The sequence below is a fragment of the Glycine soja genome, chromosome 2 (assembly GCF_004193775.1).
Source record: "Glycine soja cultivar W05 chromosome 2, ASM419377v2, whole genome shotgun sequence".
Taxonomy (NCBI): Eukaryota; Viridiplantae; Streptophyta; class Magnoliopsida; order Fabales; family Fabaceae; genus Glycine; species Glycine soja.
The window spans coordinates 48114641-48139593 of record NC_041003.1 but is presented as its reverse complement, the minus strand read 5'-3'; the positions used below and the strand labels follow the sequence as shown (position 1 = coordinate 48139593).

The 24953-nt window shown below is 31.5% G+C and overlaps 4 protein-coding genes across 7 annotated transcripts; 3 read left to right on the top strand and 1 right to left on the bottom strand.

The window, feature by feature from the left end:
• Positions 1–1507: 1507 nt before the first annotated feature.
• On the top strand, positions 1508–8760 carry LOC114400939 (ankyrin repeat-containing protein At5g02620-like). 4 transcript variants are annotated; one of them, XM_028363559.1, is made up of 9 exons: positions 1509–1950; positions 2092–2449; positions 3436–3682; positions 3798–3958; positions 4624–4740; positions 5060–5308; positions 5399–5550; positions 7273–7847; positions 8652–8760. In XM_028363559.1, the coding sequence occupies exons 2-9, from the start codon at positions 2257–2259 to the stop codon at positions 8653–8655; spliced, it is 1698 nt and encodes a 565-aa protein (XP_028219360.1). In that variant the 5' UTR covers positions 1509–1950; positions 2092–2256; the 3' UTR covers positions 8656–8760. The 4 variants fall into 4 exon arrangements, with proteins under 4 accessions (XP_028219361.1, XP_028219362.1, XP_028219360.1 ...); XM_028363560.1 differs by lacking the exon at positions 8652–8760 and having other exon boundaries at positions 1508–1950; positions 2089–2449; positions 7273–8015; XM_028363561.1 differs by lacking the exon at positions 8652–8760 and having other exon boundaries at positions 1508–1950; positions 2065–2449; positions 7273–8015.
• Positions 8164–12154, bottom strand: LOC114400986 (dr1-associated corepressor-like). The gene is made up of 6 exons (XM_028363563.1): positions 11840–12154; positions 10027–10099; positions 9785–9878; positions 9385–9501; positions 9252–9309; positions 8164–8967 (listed from the first exon to the last, which is right to left on the bottom strand). Exons 1-6 carry the CDS (start codon positions 11870–11872, stop codon positions 8503–8505), a joined length of 840 nt encoding a protein of 279 aa, XP_028219364.1. The 5' UTR covers positions 11873–12154; the 3' UTR covers positions 8164–8502.
• A 1746-nt stretch (positions 12155–13900) lies between these two features.
• On the top strand, positions 13901–18143 carry LOC114400923 (phosphopantetheine adenylyltransferase). The gene is made up of 7 exons (XM_028363558.1): positions 13901–14072; positions 14856–15188; positions 15270–15341; positions 16489–16548; positions 17055–17149; positions 17501–17570; positions 17693–18143. The coding sequence occupies exons 2-7, from the start codon at positions 15057–15059 to the stop codon at positions 17807–17809; spliced, it is 546 nt and encodes a 181-aa protein (XP_028219359.1). The 5' UTR covers positions 13901–14072; positions 14856–15056; the 3' UTR covers positions 17810–18143.
• A 2281-nt stretch (positions 18144–20424) lies between these two features.
• On the top strand, positions 20425–24209 carry LOC114400907. The gene is made up of 2 exons (XM_028363557.1): positions 20425–20599; positions 21991–24209. Exon 2 carries the CDS (start codon positions 22009–22011, stop codon positions 23959–23961), a length of 1953 nt encoding a protein of 650 aa, XP_028219358.1. The 5' UTR covers positions 20425–20599; positions 21991–22008; the 3' UTR covers positions 23962–24209.
• The last annotated feature ends 744 nt before the right edge of the window (positions 24210–24953 follow it).

Here is a 24953-nt window from a genome sequence, read left to right as displayed (position 1 = left end):
AGCATGTAAAAATAAGCATAGATAGAAGCAATGAACGTAGAAAAACAACATTAAATAGATAGTGAAAGAGTATTACATCAAGGATTCAGCAGAATTTTTCAACCGAGAGATTTAGCCTTCCATTACAAGAAATGAACTCTCAATACAAGGAAGAATAGAGGTTAAGTGGAAGGAAATGGCTAAGAAGGGTTGAGGATGTCTCCTTCAACCTCTAAAACCCTAATCTCACCCCTCTAACCTAAACTCTTTTTGTGGCTCAATTTTTGTCGTTTCAGCTCTTTCCTTGGCTTTGTTTTTTGACTTTTTCCCTTTAGTTTCCGCCAACTTTAGTGTTTTAAAGGTTACTTGGACGTTTCAACTTATGAATGCTCGCTTAGCGAGAGTAAGTGAATTTTGGCTTAGTGAGCTGGGCGAGCTGGCGGCACGCTGGACGCGTACATCTCTAGCTGATCCTCTACTAGGATTTTCCAACATGCTAAGCGAGTTGTATGCCTCGCTTAGCGGATGTCACTCGCTTAGCGAGACACCACCTACTTGAACATTCTATTCTTTTAGCCTGAGACTGAAGTGGCTTGAACATCAATTCACAAAATTGGGAGTATCCACTATATAAAATCACAATAAAAATGAAAATATGTATAATTCCTACAAAAAGAACCATAAATTGGAGGTAAAGCGCTATTCTTGAGCAAATATTCAATACAAAACTTAGTCATTAATAGCGACTAACAATCAGCAATCCGTATGGGTCAAATCCGTATGGTTTTTTTCCAGAAAAATTCCATTTTTTTTCTTCGCCAATGCTTCAAACAACAACAATACAATGATTCAAACCAACAACAACACCAATGGAAGCAATACAGTGATTCAAACAACCAACAACAAAAACAACGAATCAAACAAAATAGGGAACATAGAATAACTTACCCGGAAGAAGAAGAAGAACAAGTGTGAACCAGAAACCATGAAGAAGAACACGAATCGGGAAGAAGAAGAAGAACCAAGAAGAAGAAGCGTGAACGAATGGAGGAAGAAGAACAAGTCACTGCTTATTTTTATAGTGAAAAGGTGAAAGGACATTTTAACCCTTTCACTTTGGTTGATGAGTGTCCCAACAAAAATACTGGGTGCTCAAAACAATTGTTGTCTTATTATTGTATTCTCGGTTGATTTTTTGTCTTTTGTCAATATACAAATTGGGACAATGGTTTAGATTTGTCCGAACATTGTGAGAAGATGTGAGAGTTTTTTATATATTATAAAATAAGTGAGCAAAAATTATTAAAATAAGATTTGAGCTATAAAATAAAAGATAAATAATAATAATAATAATAATGAGATTTTAGCAAAACTTATATTTTATAGTTATAATGAATTCATAAAAATAATGAAATTTTTAAAAGAAAAAAGTGATTAATTAGATGTGATGCTTTTTTTTACCTTTGAAGTTTTTTGGACAAGAATTGTGAGGTTCAATTCGCAAAATGAGCTCCCCTGTCACAATTTGCCGCATTCCAGCATTCAGATTACAATGCCACCAGAATCAGATCATATTCCTAATCAAAGTCATGAGCAAACTCAATGGGAAAGGAGGGGTTAATGAAATCACTCCAAAATTATTTGTTTTATTCTCTAAATTAAATTTTAAAAAAATCTTGGTCCAAAATTATCAGTAATTGTTTTGGATGATGATGATGATTATCTTCCGTTACTAGCTAGAGTTTACTTTTCTTTCCTTTTTCTCTTTTGATATTTTTTTATATATAAAAGTTATGTCATTGTTTTATTTATCATTTTCAGATCTCTGTTTCTGGTCAAATTCAGTTTGAGCCTCGAAAAACCTATGTCTACATTTATCCATCTTTGTTCTCTCTCTAACGATTTCGCCATTCAACAGCGATCTTTCCGTCTCCATCATCGTCATCAAAGCTCCCATTTTCTAAACCTCAGGTTGGATCTTCTTCTTCTTCGTGTTCCCGTTTTTAATTGTTCATGATTTGAGATCTGAGATCTGCCTTGGTCTCGGTTTTGTTCTGTATCTGGTTGTTCTTCTCCTCCTCAAAGCTCCATTTTTTTTCCTGTTGCTAGCAGTGGCTTCCCCACAGCACAGTAAAGCAAACGGTTAGATGCAGCAACACAAGCACCACTAACGAACCATTGGTTCAGTTCAATATATAACGAACCTGATACTCTTTTCATCTCACACCTACCGACACCACTTCCTGCTTTAGTGCGAAAGCCATTTCAGCACATTAAATGGAGGTTCACGGTGATGATGATCCCGTGGTGATGGTGGTTCCCAACCATTCAGAAGATTCCAACATTGAGATTACTATATCACCAGAATCAGATCATATTCCTAGTCAAAGCCATGAGCAAACTCCAGTTGCTGCCTCACCGCAATTAGATGGAAATGGAGGGGTTAATGAAATCACTCCAGAAGATCTGAGTAAGTTATAATTGAAAACTATATATTACATTGACAAGGGGCTGCATTATACACATCACTTGAGAGTTTGTTTATTTTACATGTTTATTGTTTCTAGTTTTTTTTTACTTACAGACCACTTGAGGTTAATAGCATTTGATTATGTTATTATTTGATCCTATTTTCCTCTGAAAATAATGTTCTTTAAACCATGTACTATCACTGTGTTTCTGCATTGCCCACTGTGATAGTTTCTTAAATTTTAAATTTTTACATGTCGAAGCCAAAACCATATTTATAACAAGCAATATAAACAAATCAATCACAATATAGCATTCTATCATTTGCTGAAGAATAACTTGAGAGTTGAGTAAGCTATAGGTTTTTTTTTTTTACATAAAAATAACTTCTTTTTAATTAAAAAATAATCACTTTTAATTTTTTAGATTTTTGTTTCAGCTTTTCAAAGTAATCAGAAACAAATAAAATATTCAAAATCAAGTAAAAATAAGATTATTTTGAATAAATTTTCATAAAATCAACTGCTTCATTTAGAAAATTTGATTTTATGATTGTAAATAAACATAAATTAGATTCTGTTTTTTTTTCTAAAAAAATAATTACTAGATTATTTTATAAAAAAATCCTTATATTTTACTGGACCATGTTGAAAATTAATTTTCGAACTTAATTAAAGGTGTTTGATGATTCGAATTGAACTCCATAATTCTCCAACTTCCCAGCCAGATTTCAGCAGTAGGGATATCTAGTTAATTCTTACCTGAAAACAGGGTGACTTACAAATTATGAAATTAATAGGATTTCAAAACTAATTGATTGAACCATTTTCCAAGTTCACGAGTTTATCAACTTAATTAAGACACCTGATATAAAGAATTTCTACAGATTATATATGATAATCGAGAAAAAGGTTTTATTTGCAAATAATAGTTAAGATTTATTATATAGCACATGTTATAATGTGAAGTTTGAAAGGATTATTGCAGGTTCTTTAAAAAGAAAAGTGTACGTATATGCACTCCGCGACATGTGGCTAGAAGCACAACCCATTTTCCAAAACAATCCTAACATGTTACGCATTCCGTTGACTGCTAATAGAGACGACACAGCTCTCAATGTAGCAGTGAGTGGCAGGAGCACTACTTTTGTGGAAGGGTTGGTTAGCCTTATGAGCCCAGAAGACCTGATAATACCAAGGATTAGTCCTATGGATACGCACATTGGCGGACCTTGGTTGGTGTGACACTTACACTTCTCATTTTTTAAAACTTATTAAATTTATAAATAAAATTTTATATTTTTATATTTTATTTTATTTATATTTATATAATTAAATCCACTGTGACAGGTTTAAGATGGATGAATCAAATGAATATGAATCTGAATCGAATGAATCGAATGAATATGAATATGAATCTGAATCGAATGAATATGAATCGATGGATGATTCGATGGCTTACAACCATATTGAACGACTGTTTTTTACGACCATAGAAAAAAACACATTTGGTAAGTGTAAAACTAAACAGCCTTATTTATTTTTTATCTAGCTAGTTCTCTTTTACGTATTACCATGTTTTACAAACTGAATTAAATCAATTGAACTTATCAGGTGTAAGCTATATGTTTCAAATTCCAACGTCATTCGATCGGTTTAATTAATTAATTGACCATTAACTCAATAACAAATTTAATTATCAGTTTAGATAATTGAATTATGACGGGCAGGTTTTTGAAATATTGTGATATATGTCATCCTTTAAAAAACCAAGCAGGTCCTAAATTTTCCATTGCTTTCATATTTAAAATTAATTTTTCTAGTGTAGCTTTTGTTAAGTAATTAACGTGAATTATATAATTAAGTTTATTTTTAACAATTATACTTAGCTAGCACAGTAAATGGGAAGTTAATATATAGCATAAAATGAAAAGAGACTAAAAAGTACTACTAGATTCAAATTAATTATCTATATTAAATATTGATAGAAACCCTGATCGGATCAAGATATAAATTTCAAGCTACTTTGTCCTTGGCCCCATGTTATTTAGAACCCATCACCAGCACTCTTAGGCGTTTTTTCAATTTAGTTTAGAGTTATACCTTGCATTGTACACATATACAATACACCAAACTTCTATCGCTATTTAATATAGTAGATTTGTGCAAATAACAGGTCCGGCATTGAAATTATTAGAAAAATATCCAACGCAGTTGGGCCTTGCAAGAGATGATCAACGTAATTGCCAAAAAGCATTGAAGATGCTGGCACGAAAGCCTTCAGTAATTCTAAGTAAGATTTCACAAGTTGAATTTTTTTTGCATGTGTGTGTGTGTTGAGCCAACATTTTGATCTTTGTATTTGACATCATTTCAATTTTGATTCCTGTTTTAAAAAAAAAAATCTTTATCGATGTCTCAGTGTTATAATGGTTTTAAATGTTATTAAGTTAGTCTAAAAAGACAAATTAATGTTGCCCTGGTGATCTTACACTTTTATGTTCTCATGTTGGAATTAAAATATAGAAATGGAAACAAAAAGGAATGCTTGGTATAAGATTAAAATTTTTATTTTATTGTTTTTTCATGTTAAATGTTATGCTTGTGGCTAGACAAAGTAGAGAGGAGAGAAGAGGGGCAAGAGGGTCTGAAATTGCTTGAGCGATTATATTGGGGCGTTAATAAAATGGAGGATTGTACGGTGTGGTTTTCTTTAGTGAAATCAGGAAACCTTGACGCTTTAAAACGCCTTATTGGAAATAATAGTGAAGTGCTCATGACCATAAAGGACAGCGATGGAATGAGCCTACTGCATAAGGCTGTTTTATGTCGCCAACGTAGCATTGTTTCCTATATACAAGGTATGAAGACAAGACTCATCATCTGTATAAAGCAAAAAAATTATATATGTTGACAAAAATTCACATTTATTAATAAAAACATTATTTTAGGTTTCACATCCAGAGAAGATAACCTTGTACTGGGAGGGGTCGACAATAAAGGTAACAACGTTCTACACTTAGCTGCTGCGAAGCAGCAATCTTCGTCACATCTATTAAGAAACGCAAAGGTGGAAATGCAAAATGATCTCGCATGGTTTAAGGTGAATTTTCCTCAAAACTCTTGGTCTCTCTATTTTCTAATTATTTTTAGTTTCTCATTATTTTTATTACTCAAAATTAGTTTTAAATATAAAGTAAAGAAAGGATTAAAAATTAACAAAACAAAAATTCATTTTTAGCAATACAAAATGAAAGACTAAAAAGAGAAAAAAAATAAGGGACTAAAAATGTTCACAAAAAATTAATGAAAAACTAAAAATTATAAAAAAAAGGGAGGGAATAAAAATTAAAATATAAAAAATTGTGGACTAAAAAATGGAGCAATCTTAGTTTAAAAATTACATAAATTTTAGGGTTTTGTTAACAAGACTGATTTTAAGGGGTTAAAACTAGTAAAATTTAATTAAAAATAGAAATCATCATATTATATGTAATATTTGTTCATTATTGTAATATATTTTGAAAATTTTTTTATCAATTGTTTTTAGAATAATGGTTAAACTATATAAATATCTAAAGAACAATGATTTTTTAATACCATATTTTTTTACACTTAATTAACATTCAAGACTTATTTTTATTGCTTTTCTCCTATTACATCATATATCATACTTATGTTTTTATCTCTTTTATCCTTCTCCTACTAAATGTCACTAACATTTTGAGTGTCCAAATAACATTTTTATATTTTAACTAAAATTATTCATTAAAAATTATAATAGAAATGCATTTGTAACTTTTTTTTTAATTAAGAGGCATTTGAAACGTTAAATATGTTGTACTCTAACAATTATTTACTTTGAATATTTTAATATGACTTAAGTATACTTTTGGTTTTGGTCCCCTATTTTTTTTAAAAAAAATACTCTTTTTAGCCTCTTAAAGTCGTTAAATATTATTTTTAGTCCCTCAACTTCACTTTTGGAGAATCAATAAAACAACATTTCGCAAATTCGATTCGGAACAAAAAATAAATAAATTTTTAATTGAGGGATCAAAACAAAAAAATAAATAAATTTAAGAGATTAAAAATATATTTAAACTTGTTAAAATTGTATTTCTTAGAAAATAATACTTTCATCCCTATATATAAGATCTTTTCAAATAATTCACACTCTTTAAGAAAAGTGATTAATTTGGTTAATTATATTAAATTTATCAATTAATAAGGTAATACCTCATGCCTTGAACATGTATTGAGTTTATAATGTATGATTTTTTTATGGTTAAATTGTAATTTTAATTCCTTATTTTTAAATTAAGACATTTAGTTTTCTTATTTTTTAAAATTAGCAATTTTGATATTTTCGTCAGTCAACACTTTGATTTGTCATATTGAAGTTGACAGGAACTTATTTAGGTTGTTAACAACTAAATTGAAGTTGATATGGAACTTATGAAGTGAAAAATAAAAAAAATTTATTAGTTAATAGTTATTTTTTTTAGATTATTAAAATTTATAAATTAAAAAATATTGAATATATAAATATTTTAAATTTTATTTTATATTATTTTATATGTTTTTATTTTGAATAATTTAGATATTTTATTTTTATTCTACCAATTTATAATTAAATTTCATAAATATTTAAATTATTTACATAATTTTTTTTGTAATTTGATTTTAATATCCAGATTATTTTTATTCTAATTATTTATGTAAAATTATTTATAGAAAAGACGATAAAATACTTATTTTGTTTAATTAATTATATTAATATTATTTTCTAAATATTTTTAATTTGATGTATATGTGTGCATAGGAAATCGAGAAGAAATTTCATGAATTCAGCTACAACACAATGGTGAACGACAAAGGCAAGACACCAGAGGAGGTATTTTATGATCAACACGAGGATTTATCTGACAAGATTAAAGATGATTCCAAAGAAATAGCCAACTCGGGCATGATTGTGGCAATACTTGTGGCCACGGTAGCATTTGCCGCTGCTCTCACCGTTCCAGGTGAAAAGACCAATGCGTGGTTTGTTGTCTTCATATTCACAAATGCAGTTGCATTATTTGCTTCTTCAGCGTCAATACTCTCTTTCTTGTCAAATTTCACTTCATTGAGATTCGGACAACGCGAATTTGTCAAATCACTACATCCGAGCTTGACTTTTGGGCCCGTGTTACTTTTTATCTCTGTTGTTGCTATGGTTGTGGCTTTTACAGCAGCCTCCTTTTTGATATTTGATCACACCTCCAAGTGGGTTTCTTACGCAGTTGCTTCAATGGGGTTTTTTCCATTACTGCTGTTTATTCTGTTTCAATTCAGGTTTTTCGACGACAGCTTGTGGTCTAGATATTATCGTCTGTCCAAATTTGAAAAATTTGAGTAAGTTATTACAGAGATACAGCTTGTGGTCTAGATATTATTGCCTAGATTGTTGCTTGTCAGCCGGTCAAAAGCTTGTGTTTGAATTTAAGATTATTCTGTATTTTCTATCTTAGTGTTTCCGCTTTAATATGAGACTATACTGCATATTGTATTTTTCGAAAACTAGCCCCATATTGTATTTTCCGATAACTGAATTGAAGCTTTACAATAAGCATCTTGATCAGCACTATAATAAGAAATTATAGGTATCCAAAACTTTGAGATTGATCACTTGCTATTCTGTGTTTTCTAGGACTTATCCATAGTATTAATATAACTTTGATGTATCTGCCATTAAATACCATTAAATATAATTTACACCTGCCACTCCAAATTCTGATTGTAGTGCCTACCATAGGCAATACCTACGTGAGATTAAAGTTTCTCAAATAACAATATGGCTATTTCTAATTGGAAAAATAATCTATATCTCCACTTTTAACCTATAATAATGGTTATAATGAGAGTATTCAATGCCCTAACCCTCCTAATCTTCCTAAACTACTAAGGATCTGTCTAACACTGCTCCTAAAAAATCTACTCTAATTCTCCATAAGAACTTTCTAATGACTGGCCTATATGAGAAATCAAGAATAAACCAACACAGGTTCATCTACATTTCTTCATCATAATCCTCTTCATCTTCATCAATCCTTCCATTTAAGTTAGCTAGTTGAATGGGATCAATGATCATTTTTTCCATCTCAGACAAGGACCATCCAGGGTATTCCTCATGCTTCTCTTCTGACACTGATTTTGCAGATGAACTAGTTGGGACAGAAGTTGGTGTGTCTAAAGAATCCATATTCTCATCTGGGTCCAAATTTAAGTCAAAATTTCGAACAGACACTTCGGCCAGTTCGCTTACTGGAAAACTCTGCTTAACTTCTTCAGGTTCCAGCACATTTTCCATGCTTTCATTACTCTGAGTGTGGTTGTCATTCTGCTTCAAGACATCAGAATCATCTTCACACTTGGCATGTGAACTCATCTCTTGATCTACAGTTCTAATTCCACCGCCAAGACCCCTACCTCTGCCTCTACCCCTTCCTCTGCCACTGCTATGTCCAGGCTCTGGCTGTGCAAATCATGGAGAAAAAAAGAAAATCCATTATTCAGATAATATTTATTATTTAACATCAAGCAAGCAGCTGCCAGGTTCTTTAGTGCTGATTCTATGGTTTTCACCAAAAGTTTTCAGAAAACCAGATAATTGACTCAAGTATTTTTTTTTTTTTTGTATCCAGCAAAAGGTTCACAGTGTGCATGGACAAGAAATAATTACTCACTAAAAGGTTTAATCACACAAGAAAAATTTAAGCTAACCACTGATGAAGTAATTGAATACAGTTGATAAATTACCTTCTTATTTCTCTTGAGCTCCTCATCGCTGTCATTATCATCATCTCCAGCAACTTTCCTAATATAAAATAAACAAAATTTAGCATACAGAAAACTTGTTCCAAGTAACAAGAGTATTAACCAGAGCACAAACCTCCTCTTAGTGACAGCATGGTCATCACCAGTTGCAACAGAACCACCTAAATCAGGAACCTTGCTGACAATATCTTTCAGAAAATCAAAGACATTAAAAGTCTGCACACACTGTTTTCTGCAAAGGCAAGTTTGCAAGTAACTCAGACATTTTAGATACTAGAAGGTGAAGGTAAACACTAGAAACAAACAGCACATGTTCCAAAAGCAAGACCTTCCCAACATTTTCTTCTGCAGATGTCACTTGCATGTCTAATCATGTTTGTGCATGTGATAAATAGAAGGCACAAGATGTAATAACCCCCCACCAAAAGAAAGAAACCTGGGCCCTTGTAACCACCTTGTACAGATTTGACATAGACACAAATTTGAACCAGGAAAATAATAGAAATTTCACTTACAAATGAAAAGCATTCATAGTCTTTGCCCCTCTCCTCAAAGTTATATCATATGTTCGATCACACAAATCTTGCAGAAATAGCTCTAGTGCTTTAGCTGCAACACATAAACACAAATCATCATAAATCAGAGCTAATTCCTAGAAATTCCCAAAAGCACAATAAAAAAGTAAAAAAAAAAAATCATTTTTCAAGAGAAGGAGAAAACACCCTATAAATATGCATGAAAGAGAAAGACTACTTACAAACTAGAAGAGGCACGGCCATTGCAATCTTCCCTACATCCTCGTCAGCTTGCATAATTTTCTTAATCCTAGCCTGCCAATAATCAATTCAATAGGATTACACAATCATTACTAAAATGACTAAAACTAAATCATGTTGGATAGAAGAGGATTCGAATTTGGTGCAATTAAGGAAATTCCACTGCAATGAATGAAAAATAAATAAATTTTCAACTAATAGTTGAAACGAAAAAACTGAGTGTCTGTCCTACTCCACCATAAGTAATCTATGATCAAATTCCACTACTCACTCTCGTCCAACAAAAAATAAATAATTAAATAAAAGTATAAAAGATACGTGGGTATTGCGCAAGGCTGTGGAGACAGAAAGGTATATTTCCTATATTCAAGCAATCAAAGATATGCACAATGGGGTCAAAAGTGTAAGAATAAAAGTTGGGCAACAGAAGACCCTTGTGTCTATTTCCCACATGAACAAGGTTTAGGTATGTGCGGAGAAAAGCTATAGAATCTGAATAAAGAAAGTACAACAGATGATGGGTAGTCCCATAGTTAGAGATAGAGAGAGACCAATAAAAACTATATTTATATTTTAATGATTAACCTATTGACATGATTTATAATAAGGACATTGTGGCATTTTTTTATCGATATATTCCACCCCACCTAGTGGGAAAAGAGCTTTTGTTTTTGTTGATGTTGTATTATTCTGTTTGAGCATGTGTGATATGATATCCTCCAGAATTATGGTATGGAAATACTTGGAAGCAGTAGTTTTAACAAAGGAATAAACAATCCCTTCTCAGAAGGTCAAAGAATAACATCCAAAATTTGAAGTAATTTTGCAAACCCTATGGCTTATAAAGAAAATTGCTTAACTTTACATCTATCTAAAGTATCGTTTCTAATATAGCTACAGGACAGGCAGTGGCCAACCTACACCTCAAAAAATACCATTGTTTGGGAGAGACCAAAATCAGGGAATTTTTTAAAAAGAAATATATACAAAATACCAATTTCAGAAAAAGCTAGAAGGGGAATATAATACCCTTCACACCATACCACAGTTACTACACACAACATGCTGTCCTAGCTTTCAATACAAAAAGCATGACCTAAAGCAGTGCCAAACCACAGATAATGTTTTACATTTCAGAATCGGTAATTGATATTCCACAGCCAAACCAAAGCATGCGGATGCTTTAAAAGGACAACAACTATTTCCAAATGAGTATACATAAAAACGAAAAATGAAATTATACCAACAAAATATCCCAGTTAAGACCATACACATAATAAACAAGATTTAAGATATGCACCAATCACAACTTCAAAACATTCTTTTCCTTTCTGATTAAATATGCTGCACTACATCAAAATTCAACATCAAGCTCTCCCCATTCCTCTTTCTCTTTCAGAAAGAAAACCTATTTCATACGAAATAACAACATCCTATGGGAATAGTTCTTCAAGCAATATTGATTAACATCTAATTCATTATCAAAGTCAACAATTCATGGGCAAAAATTATCATAACAACAATTCCAAAGCCTCACATGTTAATACAAAGCACGTTAACCACGTTTACACATTAAAACATAACCAACGGGGATTCCAAAATCTAGAGAAACCCATCTCCCATGTTAGCCAGAAACATCAATTTACACAAGGAAAACAAAAAACAAGAAGCCCAATGACACAAAAAAAAATAGCAAACATAAACAACAAACAATGAATAGAATGCAAAACAACAAGGAACAGAATTTTCTACATGAAAAAAGAAAACAAAAGCAACGGGAAAGAGAGAAGTTACCGCAGGGAAACGAGTATCTAGCTTCTTCCTCATGTTGTAAAAAAAAAGAAGGCAAAAACGGCTGGAGAAGAAGGTGAAAACCCAGTTTGGTTTTTATAAAAGGGAAGAAAACAAGATTAACGTTGAAGAAGCAAAGTGGGAAAGTTTTTGTTTTTATTTTTGTTTTGTCGTGTGTTTGAAGTGTGCGTGTGTGTCTTCTCCTCCCTCCCACGAAAGCGCTAATTTAGGAGGCTCCTACGGCACACTTTGTGTTTCAAAACGTTTCACATGATCACCGCTACTTTCTTTTCTTCTCCAAAATCCAAAACCAATTTTCTTCCTCCTCGTAATATGGATGATCAGTTATTCCACTATTTCATTCATACTACTACAAATCTACAGTCATATAATAATATATATTAATTAGTCTACTCAGTGACATTTATTATTTTTTATTAGTAAATATAGATGGATGAATAATGGATTTTAATAATGTTATTATTGAGTATGTATTCAAATTTGTGTATTTATTTTTTGTATTTACAAATTTTAATTTTTAAAACAATATCAGATATAAAAAAAGTAAAAGAATAAAGGTAGCAATCTACTATTGTCAATTCCTTTATCAGGTGTAATTTTCTGTCGTGTACAAGTTTAATAATATTTCAAAATAAATAATATATAATTATCACAATTATTATATACAATAAATAATATGTCTTTCATAATAATATTTTTATTATTATTATTATGGCTAGTAAAATTTTATGAAAGAATTTATATGATCATTAATTATATATGAAAATACTAGTATTTTATTATAATCAGTTAAAATCAATTTAAAATCTATCTCTAAATAGATGATACATTATCTCTAAAAAATATATCATAAATGTAAAATATAATTTTGATATGTTCAAAAATATTTATTTATTATGTATTTTAATCATAATATAATTTACATAAGTATTTATTTATTATAAATTTTAGTCGTATAAACTAAACATTTATTATGTAGAATGCACAAGCTAAAACAATTGTATATTTTTTATTTTAATATCAAATCAAATTTAATTATATAATGTAATATAACATCTCATTCAAAAAAAATAAAAATTCTCCACTATTTCAAATAAGTTCTACATTGTTTTTATTTGTATATTTAATTCTTTAAAATTTTGTACTTTTAATATATTATGTATTATATTCATATTTATTTTTAAATTAAGTTCAAATTTATTTCTAAATATTTTTTCAATAGTAAAAAAATAATATTACTCATAATAATACATTTATTACAATTTAAAAATCTAATTTAAATATTTTAACTATTTATTTATTCCAAATTTCAATAATATATATATTATTAAAGTTTGGAATAAATAAATGATTATTTATGGGAATAAAAATATTTATTTATTTTAAAATTAAATATGTAAAATTGAATAATTATAATTATCTTATATATTACACAAACTAAAATACTAACATACAAAAAATTTGGATTTGACTTTTTTTAAGTGAATAAAAATAAAAGAAATAATATGAGTTTGTTTAAACTTAAAGAAATAATTTTAAATTTTTTTATATAAAATATTTAAAAAGATTTATTTTTCCTTAAAAAATAAGAACATTTTTTAAAAAAAATAATTTTTCTTATCAATAATTATTAATAATAAAAATTATCTCATTTGATCCTTAAATCACTTTTTAAATTTCAATTTTTTTCTTACTTGCATTAACTTTTCATTACTTTCGTGTTATTATTTTTTATTAATTATATTTAACTTATATTTTTTTATTATTTTAAAATTTTAAGAAAAACACTAAGTGTCTCTCTTCCCTTAATTTTAAATAAAAATAATTTAGACAAACATATAAAAATCATAAACTGCTTCAATCATTATTGAAAACTCACTGTATAAATACTAGTATTACTCTCTACATTAATTTTTTAAAAAATCGTGGTAAAAAATTATCAGTGATTATTTTGGATGATGATGATTATCTTCCGTTAATAGAGTTTACTTTTCTTTCCTTTTTCTCTGTTACATGTCATTGTTTTTTTTTTTTTTTAATCATTTTCAGATCCCTGTTTCTTCAAAACCCTAATTCTGTCAAATTCAGTTTGAGCCTCGAAAAATTCTACATTTATCTATCTTGGTTCTCTCTCTCAATCTAACGATTTCGCCATTCAACAGCGATCTTTCCGTCTCCATCATCGTCATCAACGCTCCCATTTCCTAAACCTCAGGTTGGTTCTTCTTCTTCGTGTTCCCGTGTTTCGCCTTTTCTCTCTCTTTCTTTCAATCTCAAACCACAGCTATGATCCTCTTTCGCGGAATTCGGTAATTCGCCTTGTTGTTGGTTGTGTGGGGGACTGAGAAACTGCATGTTTGGTTTCGCGTTTTGTGGGATTCAGGATTTCGGGCCTGTTTGGATTGGGGAAGTATGAATATCACGGATCCTCGAGAGGGAATAGCGTGCTGATTTTTGAAATTTTGACCTTGATTGCGTTTTTCTTTATATATAATTTTGACGGGGATGTGTGTGATTTTTTGTATTGAGTGCCCATTGCGGCAATATGTTCTTTTTTCCAGAAAGTCGAAATTTTTTGGTGATAGAAATATCGCATATCAGTGTTATGGGGGATTGTGGTTTCATGTTTGGTTATCAAGAATTTGGATTTTTTGTTAAGGGTGGGATGATCTTGTGAAAATTTCGGAGAGTCATCATGTCACGGCCTTTGGAAGAAAGTTAGGTTTTTTGTTTCAGTTTGATCACAAGCATTTAGAAGACCATTTTTTTCCTTTTACTTACTGTGTTGATTAATGTAGAAGTGGAATGGCGGTTTTTTTGTCTTAGAGTTGATTATTTGAAAAATTCGGCGTGATTGAATGGTTGAACTTCCGTGAAAAATGGTACTGGACTGTGTGATACTTGCACTCTCTGTTGGCTTTTTAATAAGTGTTGTGCATCCTTCTGGTAAATTCAACTGAAACATTCTCAATTTTGATGCTGTGACATTCCGGTGTAGAGAGGGATCCAGCTAACAGTTGTTTCCCGCTGAAAAGTTGCTTCCCCACAGAACTGTAAAGCAAACGGTTAGATGCACCAACACAAGCACCACTAACGAACCATTGGTTCAGTTCAATATATAACGAATCCGATACTCTTTTCATCTCACACCTACTGCCACCACTTCCTGCTTAGTGCGAAAGCCATTTCAGCACATTAAATGGCAGTTCACGGTGACGATGACCCTGTGGTGATGGTGGTTCCCAACCTCTCCCCGCCCAACACCTACGAAGCTGTCGTCAACGGTGGCACCTTCGACCGATTGCACAATGGCCACCGCCTCTTCCTCACTGTCTCTCTCTCCTCCCTTCTATTCTTCAATTTTTCATTTTCTTTTATTTAAATAATGAAAAAGTTTGAAACTTGTGTGTAGGCTTCAGCGGAGTTGGCTAGGTGCCGGATTGTAATTGGAGTTTGTGACGGACCTATGCTGGCAAAAAAACAGGTTAGCTTTTTCCCTTTTCCACATTTATTTTTTATTTTTGGTTGTTGTGAAATACTTAGACGTCATTCCCTTCCTCTATTAACTGCTAATTAGACACAAACTATATTAATTTGAGTTTGACTCTTCTTTTAATATGCTTTAGTTTATGTGTTTCAGAATTCCAATTTTATGTACGCACCTACCATAATTATTGTACTCCAGCTACAGTTTTAGTTTTTCAGCTGAATAGCCTGAATGTAATTTGTATTACAGTTCAACCAATTTGTTATTGGCTGCTTTGATAACATTCCACTTTTGTGAATTAGTGGAGTTGTTGATTTTTTTGAGCCTTTTCTTGGAAAGGATACTATGATTCAGTGTAAATTTTTATCCAAGTACAAATTATCATCTATTTAAGTTTGTTGATTTTTATAATAACTATTTTAAAAAAATCATACTTTGGATGATTTTTGACTGTGTAAAAACTTTTACAGTAACGGTGCATGGAAATTAAACTCTATTGAAAATTTCAACTTTTGGATATTAATTTTTCTGTTCCATCCTGTTGTGAATGCTTTGGTCAGGTAAGTTTCTGTCTTGTGGATTGTTATAACTGAAGAATCTGGCACTCCAAGGCATGCCATTAAGTTTGTTGAGAGTTAAAAGAAAAAAAGAATAATGAAATTGTTGGAGTCTGAACTTTGCTTTTATCTTCAAGAGTTATATTCTCTTGATGAACTCTGGGTCAACTTCAATTTATTCAATGTAAATGAATTTCATTTTTGATTACTTGTAGATGAAATAGACAAAGGAGCTCAAATTATTTATGTGAGTATTTTAAAGTCAAAACTAAGGATGATATTCTGTAGTCAGTTTGTACAAATTACAATTTCAAACAGTTAAACTGACCGGTAAACCCAGAAAACTATTTAGTGCCACAGATTAAATGCTTGAAATGTTCCACTCGTAAAATTCAGTGATCAAGTTTTCTTTATCAAATTATCTTCAGTAAATAATACAAGCCAGCTAACTTTAAAGCCTCGTGTTGTGCTATTTGATCTTGTTCATTGAAAATTTAAGTCACAAGGTGAAGATCACCTTATTTCTGTTTGACAATCCTGTGGCTTTTGGATTTTTATCCTTGTACTTTCATGTTCTACTTTTGCAGTTTGCTGAACTGATACAGCCCATTGAGGAAAGGATAAATAATGTCAAAACTTTCATAAAGGTATGAGTATGAGTCCAAGCAATGACACTATGTCTTATGATTCATGAAAATAATTTCCTGTGTTTTGTGCTTTAAAAAAAAACAAAATTGACATGTATAATTGTTGGTCAGAAATACTTTAACTTCTTCGTTCTGCATGTTAATGTATAACATCAGGGACAGATTATAGACATCTTGTACATCTGTTTAACAGCAACATGTCTTTTTACAAGCAGCATAGTGTACATAGGAGAGGTTGTATGGTTTTGTTTGTTGGTTTTATGTGTTGGAGATACAAATTACAATGTAAAACCTTTCACGTTTCTTCATCTAATACTTGCACCTTTTGGAATAGTTAGTTCATTACATTGTCTGCAAATATGTGAGAAAATAAATGACATACTAATCTACATCTTTAAACAGTGTTCTGCAAATGTATATAGTCTTTCTTCTAGCAGGATTTATATGAAAAATGCATTTTTTCCTTATTTAAATGTTGATTAATATTTTTTTGAACTAACATGCAGTCTGTCAAGCCGGAGTTGGAAGTGCAAGCTGTACCAATCACAGATCCGTTTGGCCCTTCCATTACAGATGAAAACTTGGAGGCTGTGATTGTAAGGTTAGTAGCTTAGTATTAAGACTGGCTTGTGTGTGTCCCATCTTAATTTTTGGTAGTGGTGGTGGTGTGCATTCGATTATATATCCATAGACAGCTTATAAAATGTAACTTCTGAGTTCTGATCAAGTATTTCATTCCTATTGGCTGGTTTCTAATCTCAATGTTCGTGATAATTAAAGTTTTGGTAGCAAACTTATCTGGTTATCCTCTTTTATTCCTCATTGTCATCATGATTTTGTGATTTCTTTTCAATTCTTTGCAGTACAAACGATTGAACACAACTTGATATATGTTCACTTGTAAAAGTGTCATGGGTTATTTGATTACTAACTGGTTTTGGTTATTTCACAGCAAAGAGACATTACCGGGAGGATTGGCTATAAACAGAAGAAGAGCTGAAAGAGGCCTTTCACAGTTGAAGGTCACAATTTATTGTTTATGTAGTTTGGTTATAATTTCTGACATAAAAATTAAGAAAATGTCTTTTCACTTTTCAAAATGTTTGGTCAGATATTAGAAATTATTCTCGTGGATCTTATGCAGATTGAAGTTGTAGATTTGGTCTCTGGAGAATCAGGTGAAATTAAGCTGAGTTCATCAATGCTACGGAAGATTGAGGCTGAAAAGGCTAAACAACAAAACACGATATCGGAAACTTAGTTACAGACAATTTGTGTAACTTTTTTCTCTTAAAATATTTCTTCAAAGATGAGATTAAGATGTCCATTAAAGCAACTAACTGACATGTGGTTGCATGTTATGGCATTGTTTCAAAGTTTAAAAGGCGCAAGTCACATTCTTTAGAAAAAACATTGGAACGATGTATCGTTTTTTTTTTCAACGCACGCAACAAAAGAACATTATTAGTTTGTTTAGAGAAATCTGTTGTATTTATATTTATATTTTCTCTAAAAGAAATAAACCTTTTAAAGTAGTTATTTTATTGTAAACAGTGTTCTTCATGATATATGTAGCTAGTTATGCTTTGCATTTAGTCAACATTTCTATCACTATTTTTCATGGCATTGTTCGTAAGATGTTTTCCAGTTTTGTTTTTCATTCGTGTTTCAACTTCCTACTCAGATATCAACTTAAAAAAAATAAAAAATACTCAAACATTGATAGTTCAATAAGTTAATCATGGGGATGAGGTCTGTTGACTGATGCTAATCCAATTCATTTAATTGACACTTCATGTGGAAAAATAATACTAACTAATGATGATATGTGAAAATAATTAAATATTTTAAAATGAAAAATTAATTTGTTTTTAAAAATAATGTTACTTTCCTTTCACTTGTATTCTTAAAACCTTTTTTTTCATGTCTTAAAAATTCTAGCAATAGTATAAAAATCGTGTTTAATTTCATTTCTTCGCCTTCAATATCCAATCAATCAAAGGTTAATCAGCGTTTGTGCTTCAGTTTGGCGACGAAGGGTTCAAGTTCAAGCTTTTCATCATTTCTCATATCCAACGGATACTTTTCCGAACACAAAGTTTCAAATTCTTGTTGTGAGAAGATATCTCACAATGTTAACTAAACCAACTCAAAATTTCCAATTATCATCATCTTCTCACTAATTTGTTTAACAAGGGATCGTTAGCACTCAAGAAAAAAAAGGTATCCACATTAGTTTCCTCAAGGTTCGATGACACTCTTCTTATCTTCAATCTTAACCAGGACTGTGTCTATCAGTTTTGATATTTTAGGCAAAATTTTTATTTAAGTTACACTTTAATACAACTCATTAATTTTTATTTTATTCTTCTAAATATTTTTATGATAAGAAGTTTAATTATAATATAATATTTTATATAATAAATATTTTATTATATAAAATAAGTTAAATTATTTTTTAAGTTCTCTAATTTGTTTTTTAAATTTAATTTGATCCTCTAATTTTTTAGATTGATTCAATTTGTTCCTTTAGTATGAATGGTAAGAATCACACCCTATGAAAAATTATTTTAGACCGTCATAAAATATGCATTTTCTAAAAACATGGATAAGTTTTAAAAATTAAAGGATTAAATTGATTGAATTTTAAAAATTAGAGGATGAGATTAAAAAAAAATTAAAAGATCAAATTAAGATTAAATGATAAATTAGAAGATCAAAAAATTTATTTTACCTATAAAGTAAGCATTCATCTTGTGCATAACACATACTAATATGTTATAAAAAAAAATAATAAAATTTCAATTATATATGTATGTGTGTGCCTGCATGTGTGTTTGTGTGTGAGTAAATTTAAATTTTAGTGAACATCAATTTAATATTAGTAGTATAGACATTTTTTTCTAAATTAAAGTTAATAAAATAAATTACAAATAAAGTAATTAGTGTCCTAATAAAAGTATTAAATTATGTTAAAAAACATTTAGAGCATATAATGTTCATAAATATTATTATTATTTCTATTTGCACAAAATAATACAAAATGGTCCCAAAATTTCAATCGAAATACATTGATTGACTATATCCTACCACTTTACTCTTGAAAAAGTGCTTCGAAGCCTCATCTAGCCAAAGCACCAAACAAAATCTATTTAGAGGAAAATCACCTAGTTTTGAGTTATCTCTTCAAAAACACTTTCCATTTCCAACACCACAAATTAAATTAAAAAAAAGCTACAGCCCAAAAAAGCACTAAACATAGGGCATAAAATACATAAACAAAAAATGAAAAAATTTCTGAACATATTTGTTTCAAAAAAAAAAAAACTTATCACTGAAGAGAATAAGTTCCAAAAAAAGAATTGGGTTTGGAAACTGTCATATCCCCAAAAAAAATTACCAGCACATACTCATTTAGTATACGCGTTTATGGATAATTTTATCCTTAAATTTAAAATTTTCTTTTAATTTACATTAATTTTTCATTATTTTTATATTATTTTTTTTCTATCATCTTTCATTAATTGTATTTAACTTTTTATTATTATTTAAAAAAATTAAGAGCGACACGTTAGTTTTAAATAAAAATAATTTAGATAAACATATAAAAATCATAAACTGCTTCAATCATTATTGAAAATTCAATGTATAAATACTAGTACTACTCTCTAAATATTAATTTCCTTATATCAACAATTAAAATTAATTATTTTCTCTCTAAATTAAATTTTTTAAGAATCGTTATCGAAAATTATCAGTAATTGTTTTGGATGATGATGATTATCTTCCGTTAATAGAGTTTACTTTTCTTTCCTTTTTCTCTGTTAATATTTTTTTTTATAAAATTCATGTCATTGTTTTTTTGTTTTTTGTTTTTATCATTTTCAGATCTCTGTTTCTTCAAAACCCTAATTCTGTCAAATTCAGTTTGAGCCTCGAAAAACCTATCTCTACATTTATCTATCTTTGTTCTCTCTAACGATTTCGCCATTTAACAGCGATCTTTCCGTCTCCATCATCGTCATCAACGCTCCCATTTCCTAAACCTCAGGTTGGTTCTTCTTCTTCGTGTTCCCGTTTTTCGCTTTTTCTCTCTCTTTCTTTCAATCTCAAACCACAGCTATGATCCTCTTTCTCGGAATTCGGTAATTCGCCTTGTTGTTGGTTGTGTGGGGGACTGAGAAACTGCATGTTTGGTTTCGCGTTTTGTGGGATTCGGGATTTCGGGCCTGTTTGGATTGGGGAAGTATGAATATCACGGATCCTCGAGAGGGAATAGCGTGCTGATTTTTGAAATTTTGACCTTGATTGCGTTTTTCTTTATATATAGTTTTGAAGGGGATGTGTGTGATTTTTTGTATTGAGTGCCCATTGCGGCAATATGTTCTTTTTTCCAGAAAGGTGAATTTTTTTGGTGATAGAAATATCACATGTCAGTGTTATGGGGGATTGTGGTTTCATGGTTGGTTATCAAGAATTTGGATTTTTTTGTTAAGGGTGGGATGATCTTGTGAAAATTTGGGAGAGCCATCATGTCACGGCCTTTGGAAGAAAGTTAGGTTTTTTGTTTCAGTTTGACCACAAGCATTTAGAAGACCATTTTTTTCCTTTTATTTACTGTGTTGATTAATGTAGAAGTAGAATGGTGGTTTTTTGTCTTAGAGTTGATTATTTGAAAAATTCGGCGTGATTGAATGGTTGAACCATTGTGAAAAATGGTACTGGACTGTGTGATACTTGCACTCTCAGTTGGCTTTGTAGTAAGTGTTGTGCATCCTTCTGGTAAATTCAACTGAAACATTCTCAATTTTGATACTGTGACGTTCCGGTGTAGAGAGGGATCCAGCTTTTTGCTGTCAGATTGGTTGTGTGTAATTGTATAAATTTCTGTAGCTGCACATATAAATGAAGTTAGTCATCATTGGTAAAAGAAGTTCCTGTGTGATTAAATTCTCTTTTTAAAATGTATTAAAGTGTATGGACAGGAAATCCTTCCCCTCCCTCTTCCCATATTCCTCCAAGTTTTGTATTAAAACTTCTTCGTAGGGTAGATAAACTGTTGGGTTTTGTTTAATTATTTTAACATGTACTTGTTGTTTTGGCTTATTCACTTTCTTTTTGCCGTTGTTCATTTGTTTACCCCCCTAGTAGTGTCTAGTGTGTTATACTATAAACTAGGGAATGGAAGTTAGTTTTCATTCTCATTTGCTTTATTGCAAGTTTCCCCCAACTTGTAAGCTGTTGCTTATTTGCCAAAGGATCTATACAAACATGATGGTCCTTATTTGAACAGATTTTTTTTTTTTTTGGGGGGGGGGCGGTGAACAGAATATTATTTGGCCAACAAGTTTGTGTTTGTCTTTGTTTATGCATGTAATCCTGTATTGATTTGGTAATTAAAAAGCAATGTGTACTATAACTTGTTTTCTTTAAATGTTACAGGGCCATTGAGTCTTAAGGATGTCTCCTGCATCCCGATCCAAGTCTAAAGACAGAAAGGCTAACAAGGATGCTCAGAAGGCTTCTGCAAAGCCTACAGGATCTAGTAATGCTGTAGCTGGTGTTCCAGCCAGTGCATATAACCCCTTATTAGGAACATTCCATACTCTGGACATGTCACCAGCTCCTACCTCACCAATACATTCTAATGGTCGTTTTCGGAACATAGATGAGACAGATGAACATCCTGTCAACTCATTGGTTGCTGGTGTTGAGTATGATTCTGTTTCTAACAATGGTAGTTGGTCTGGTGAGTCCGAAGAACATAAAGACAAAAGCTCTAATGTTCCTGTTCGACCGGAATCAGTACCGGGAGCTGATAATGACAAGCGGGAGAAAATCCGCCAGAAGAATGAGAGAAAACATCAACGGCAGAAGGAAAGGCGAGCACAGGAATTGCATGAGCGGTGCACTGGTTACCTTATGTCTAGGAAACTTGAGGTTCTTTCTCAACAGCTTGTGGCAATGGGATTTTCTCATGAAAGGGCAACAATGGCACTGATATTAAATGAAGGTAGGGTGGAGGAATCAGTAGCGTGGCTGTTTGAAGGTGGTGAAGATGCAGATGGTAACAAGGATACAAACATAGGTAGGGGCAATTTGAAAATTGACATATCAGATGAGCTTGCCCGGATTGCTGATATGGTAACCAGGTACGATTGCTCGAAACAGGAGGTTGAAAGAGTGATTGTTAGCTATGAGGGTGATCTTGATAGGGCTGCAGAGACCTTGAGAGAGTTGAAACTTGATCCACCATCTGCTCCACCAAAACCAGAGGAAACCGGTGATCCTCCTATTATTAACAATGTTAAGCAGTCAGGAGTTGCAAGTCAGAGCTCAAGGCCACAAACAAAACCCATTCCTTTACCAAATCAACCCAAAAAAGATGACAAGGATTTTAACTATACAAAGGCTGCATTGACTATTGGAGTATCTTCAGATTCTAGTAATAAAAATATGCAACCTCTAAAGAGAATCCAATCTGAATGGACAAAGCCCCAACAGGCTACTGTACCAGCTGATAAAAGGTGGCCAAGTGCAGGATCTAATCCTTCCGTTTCTTATTCACTGGCATCACCATTGCAAATGTCACCCCCACCTGCTAAGTCCGAAACACAATATATGCCAGCTGGAGGTGATTTTAAGAACCTTCAGTCTGGAGTTGCCAGGGAACAATTAATCATGATGCAGCGGCCCCAAACTGTAAATGCAAAGCAAGTTCCAGCCACAAGCATGAGTTCATCACCTCCTGGAATAGCTGCTAGTTGGTATCCAACTAACAGTTCTGATGCTGTCAGATCTAATAATGGCTTTATATCTCATGCTCCTAGCACTAGAAGCCTCAGTCCAAACTATCTCAATTCTAATCAAATGTACCACCAACTTCAGTATCAACCTCAACAATATCAGTTTGTTGGTGGCAGCAGCAGCAATTCAGTAGATCACCAAGGGAATAGCATATGGAATAGAACAGGTGCAACTCCACCGCTTGCTGCTGCTACTTCTCTAGGACTCTTTTCTGGTCTAGGATCAGCAGGCCCATCAGGGGCTTCTTCTCCAGTAGACTGGAGCACTGGTGGGACAATGCAGTTCGATTATACCAACATAGACTGGTCCTTGGATAGAAGTTTAGCTTCACCAAGGTCAAACGGTTTATGGCTAGGATTTTCACCGTTTTTAAGGAGTAATAGTGCTCCGATGTATGATGCAAATACTTCAGGAGTTGTAGCTCAATCATCAATGAGACCAGTGCCCTCAAATGGGAGCATGAATGCTCCCATGCCTGGATTGCAAGATGGTGGAGTAGCTTCTGCTGAGACATCTACTGCTGGTTCCCGGGAGTGGAGTTCTCCATTTGAAGGGAAAGATCTTTTTAGTTTACCAAGACAGTTTGTTTCTTCTCCTTCTCTGTAAAATGAGGGGGAGAAAGATGAATGAATAAAATGAAAGACCCAGAATGTGTGTGATTTGATGTTGGTTCTTATGATTCTACAGTTGATTGTTGGTGCTAAGCTTTCAGTGGGTGGAACATGCAAATTATACATTCTAAGTTCTAACCCGCCACACAAAACACAATTTATGCCGCAAACTTGTATTTATATTAGAATGTATGATCTAGCCCGTTAATGAAAAGCTGACATTTCAATGGTTAGTCTACAAAATGAGGAGAAATCAGAATTTCAATTTCTACAGTGAATAATAAATCTAGTGTAAGAATTAAGGAATGGGTGATTAAGTGTAAAGTGGATACCTTTTAAACTCACCAAATGCAACAGCCCCACTGGTAGTTGCCCGGCATAAGAGGCGTGGGTTCCACGAAATAAAATATAAAATTTATCTTGTCTTTTATTTTTTTTTCTTTTAAAATAAACCCTAGATAAATGTATTGTAGTACAAAATTTACATCAAATGTGTGAAAATTATACTTTATACGTTTTCATGTATAAGACTCTAAAATGATGTTTATTTATTTTTATAAGATTCAATCTATTGTTAGACTATAAATATCTCTTATTAAAAGAAAATAATATATTAATAATTTTTCTAACATGTGTAACTTTCTACATGTTAAAGGTTTATTAATTATCCAATTACAACTAACTTGTTAGCTTATCAATTATGTGTTCTTAAAAAATTATTACTTTTCTCTGATTTATTTATAGACTCATTTGTTTATAATCTCTCCTTTTTCACTGAAAAATAATAAAATAATTAATTATTTCTATTTTAGTGCATGTTAGAAAATAAAAGTGGAGTATAGTCTTAAAAAAACTTTTCACAGTACGATGTTTCTATAAGAAAATAAAAGAAATATACATAGTGATTTACTTTTCATTTTATGTTTTTTATTCTTTTTATTAAAGTCGTGAAGCAGTTGACGACTTGGTTTATGAAAAGCATAAATA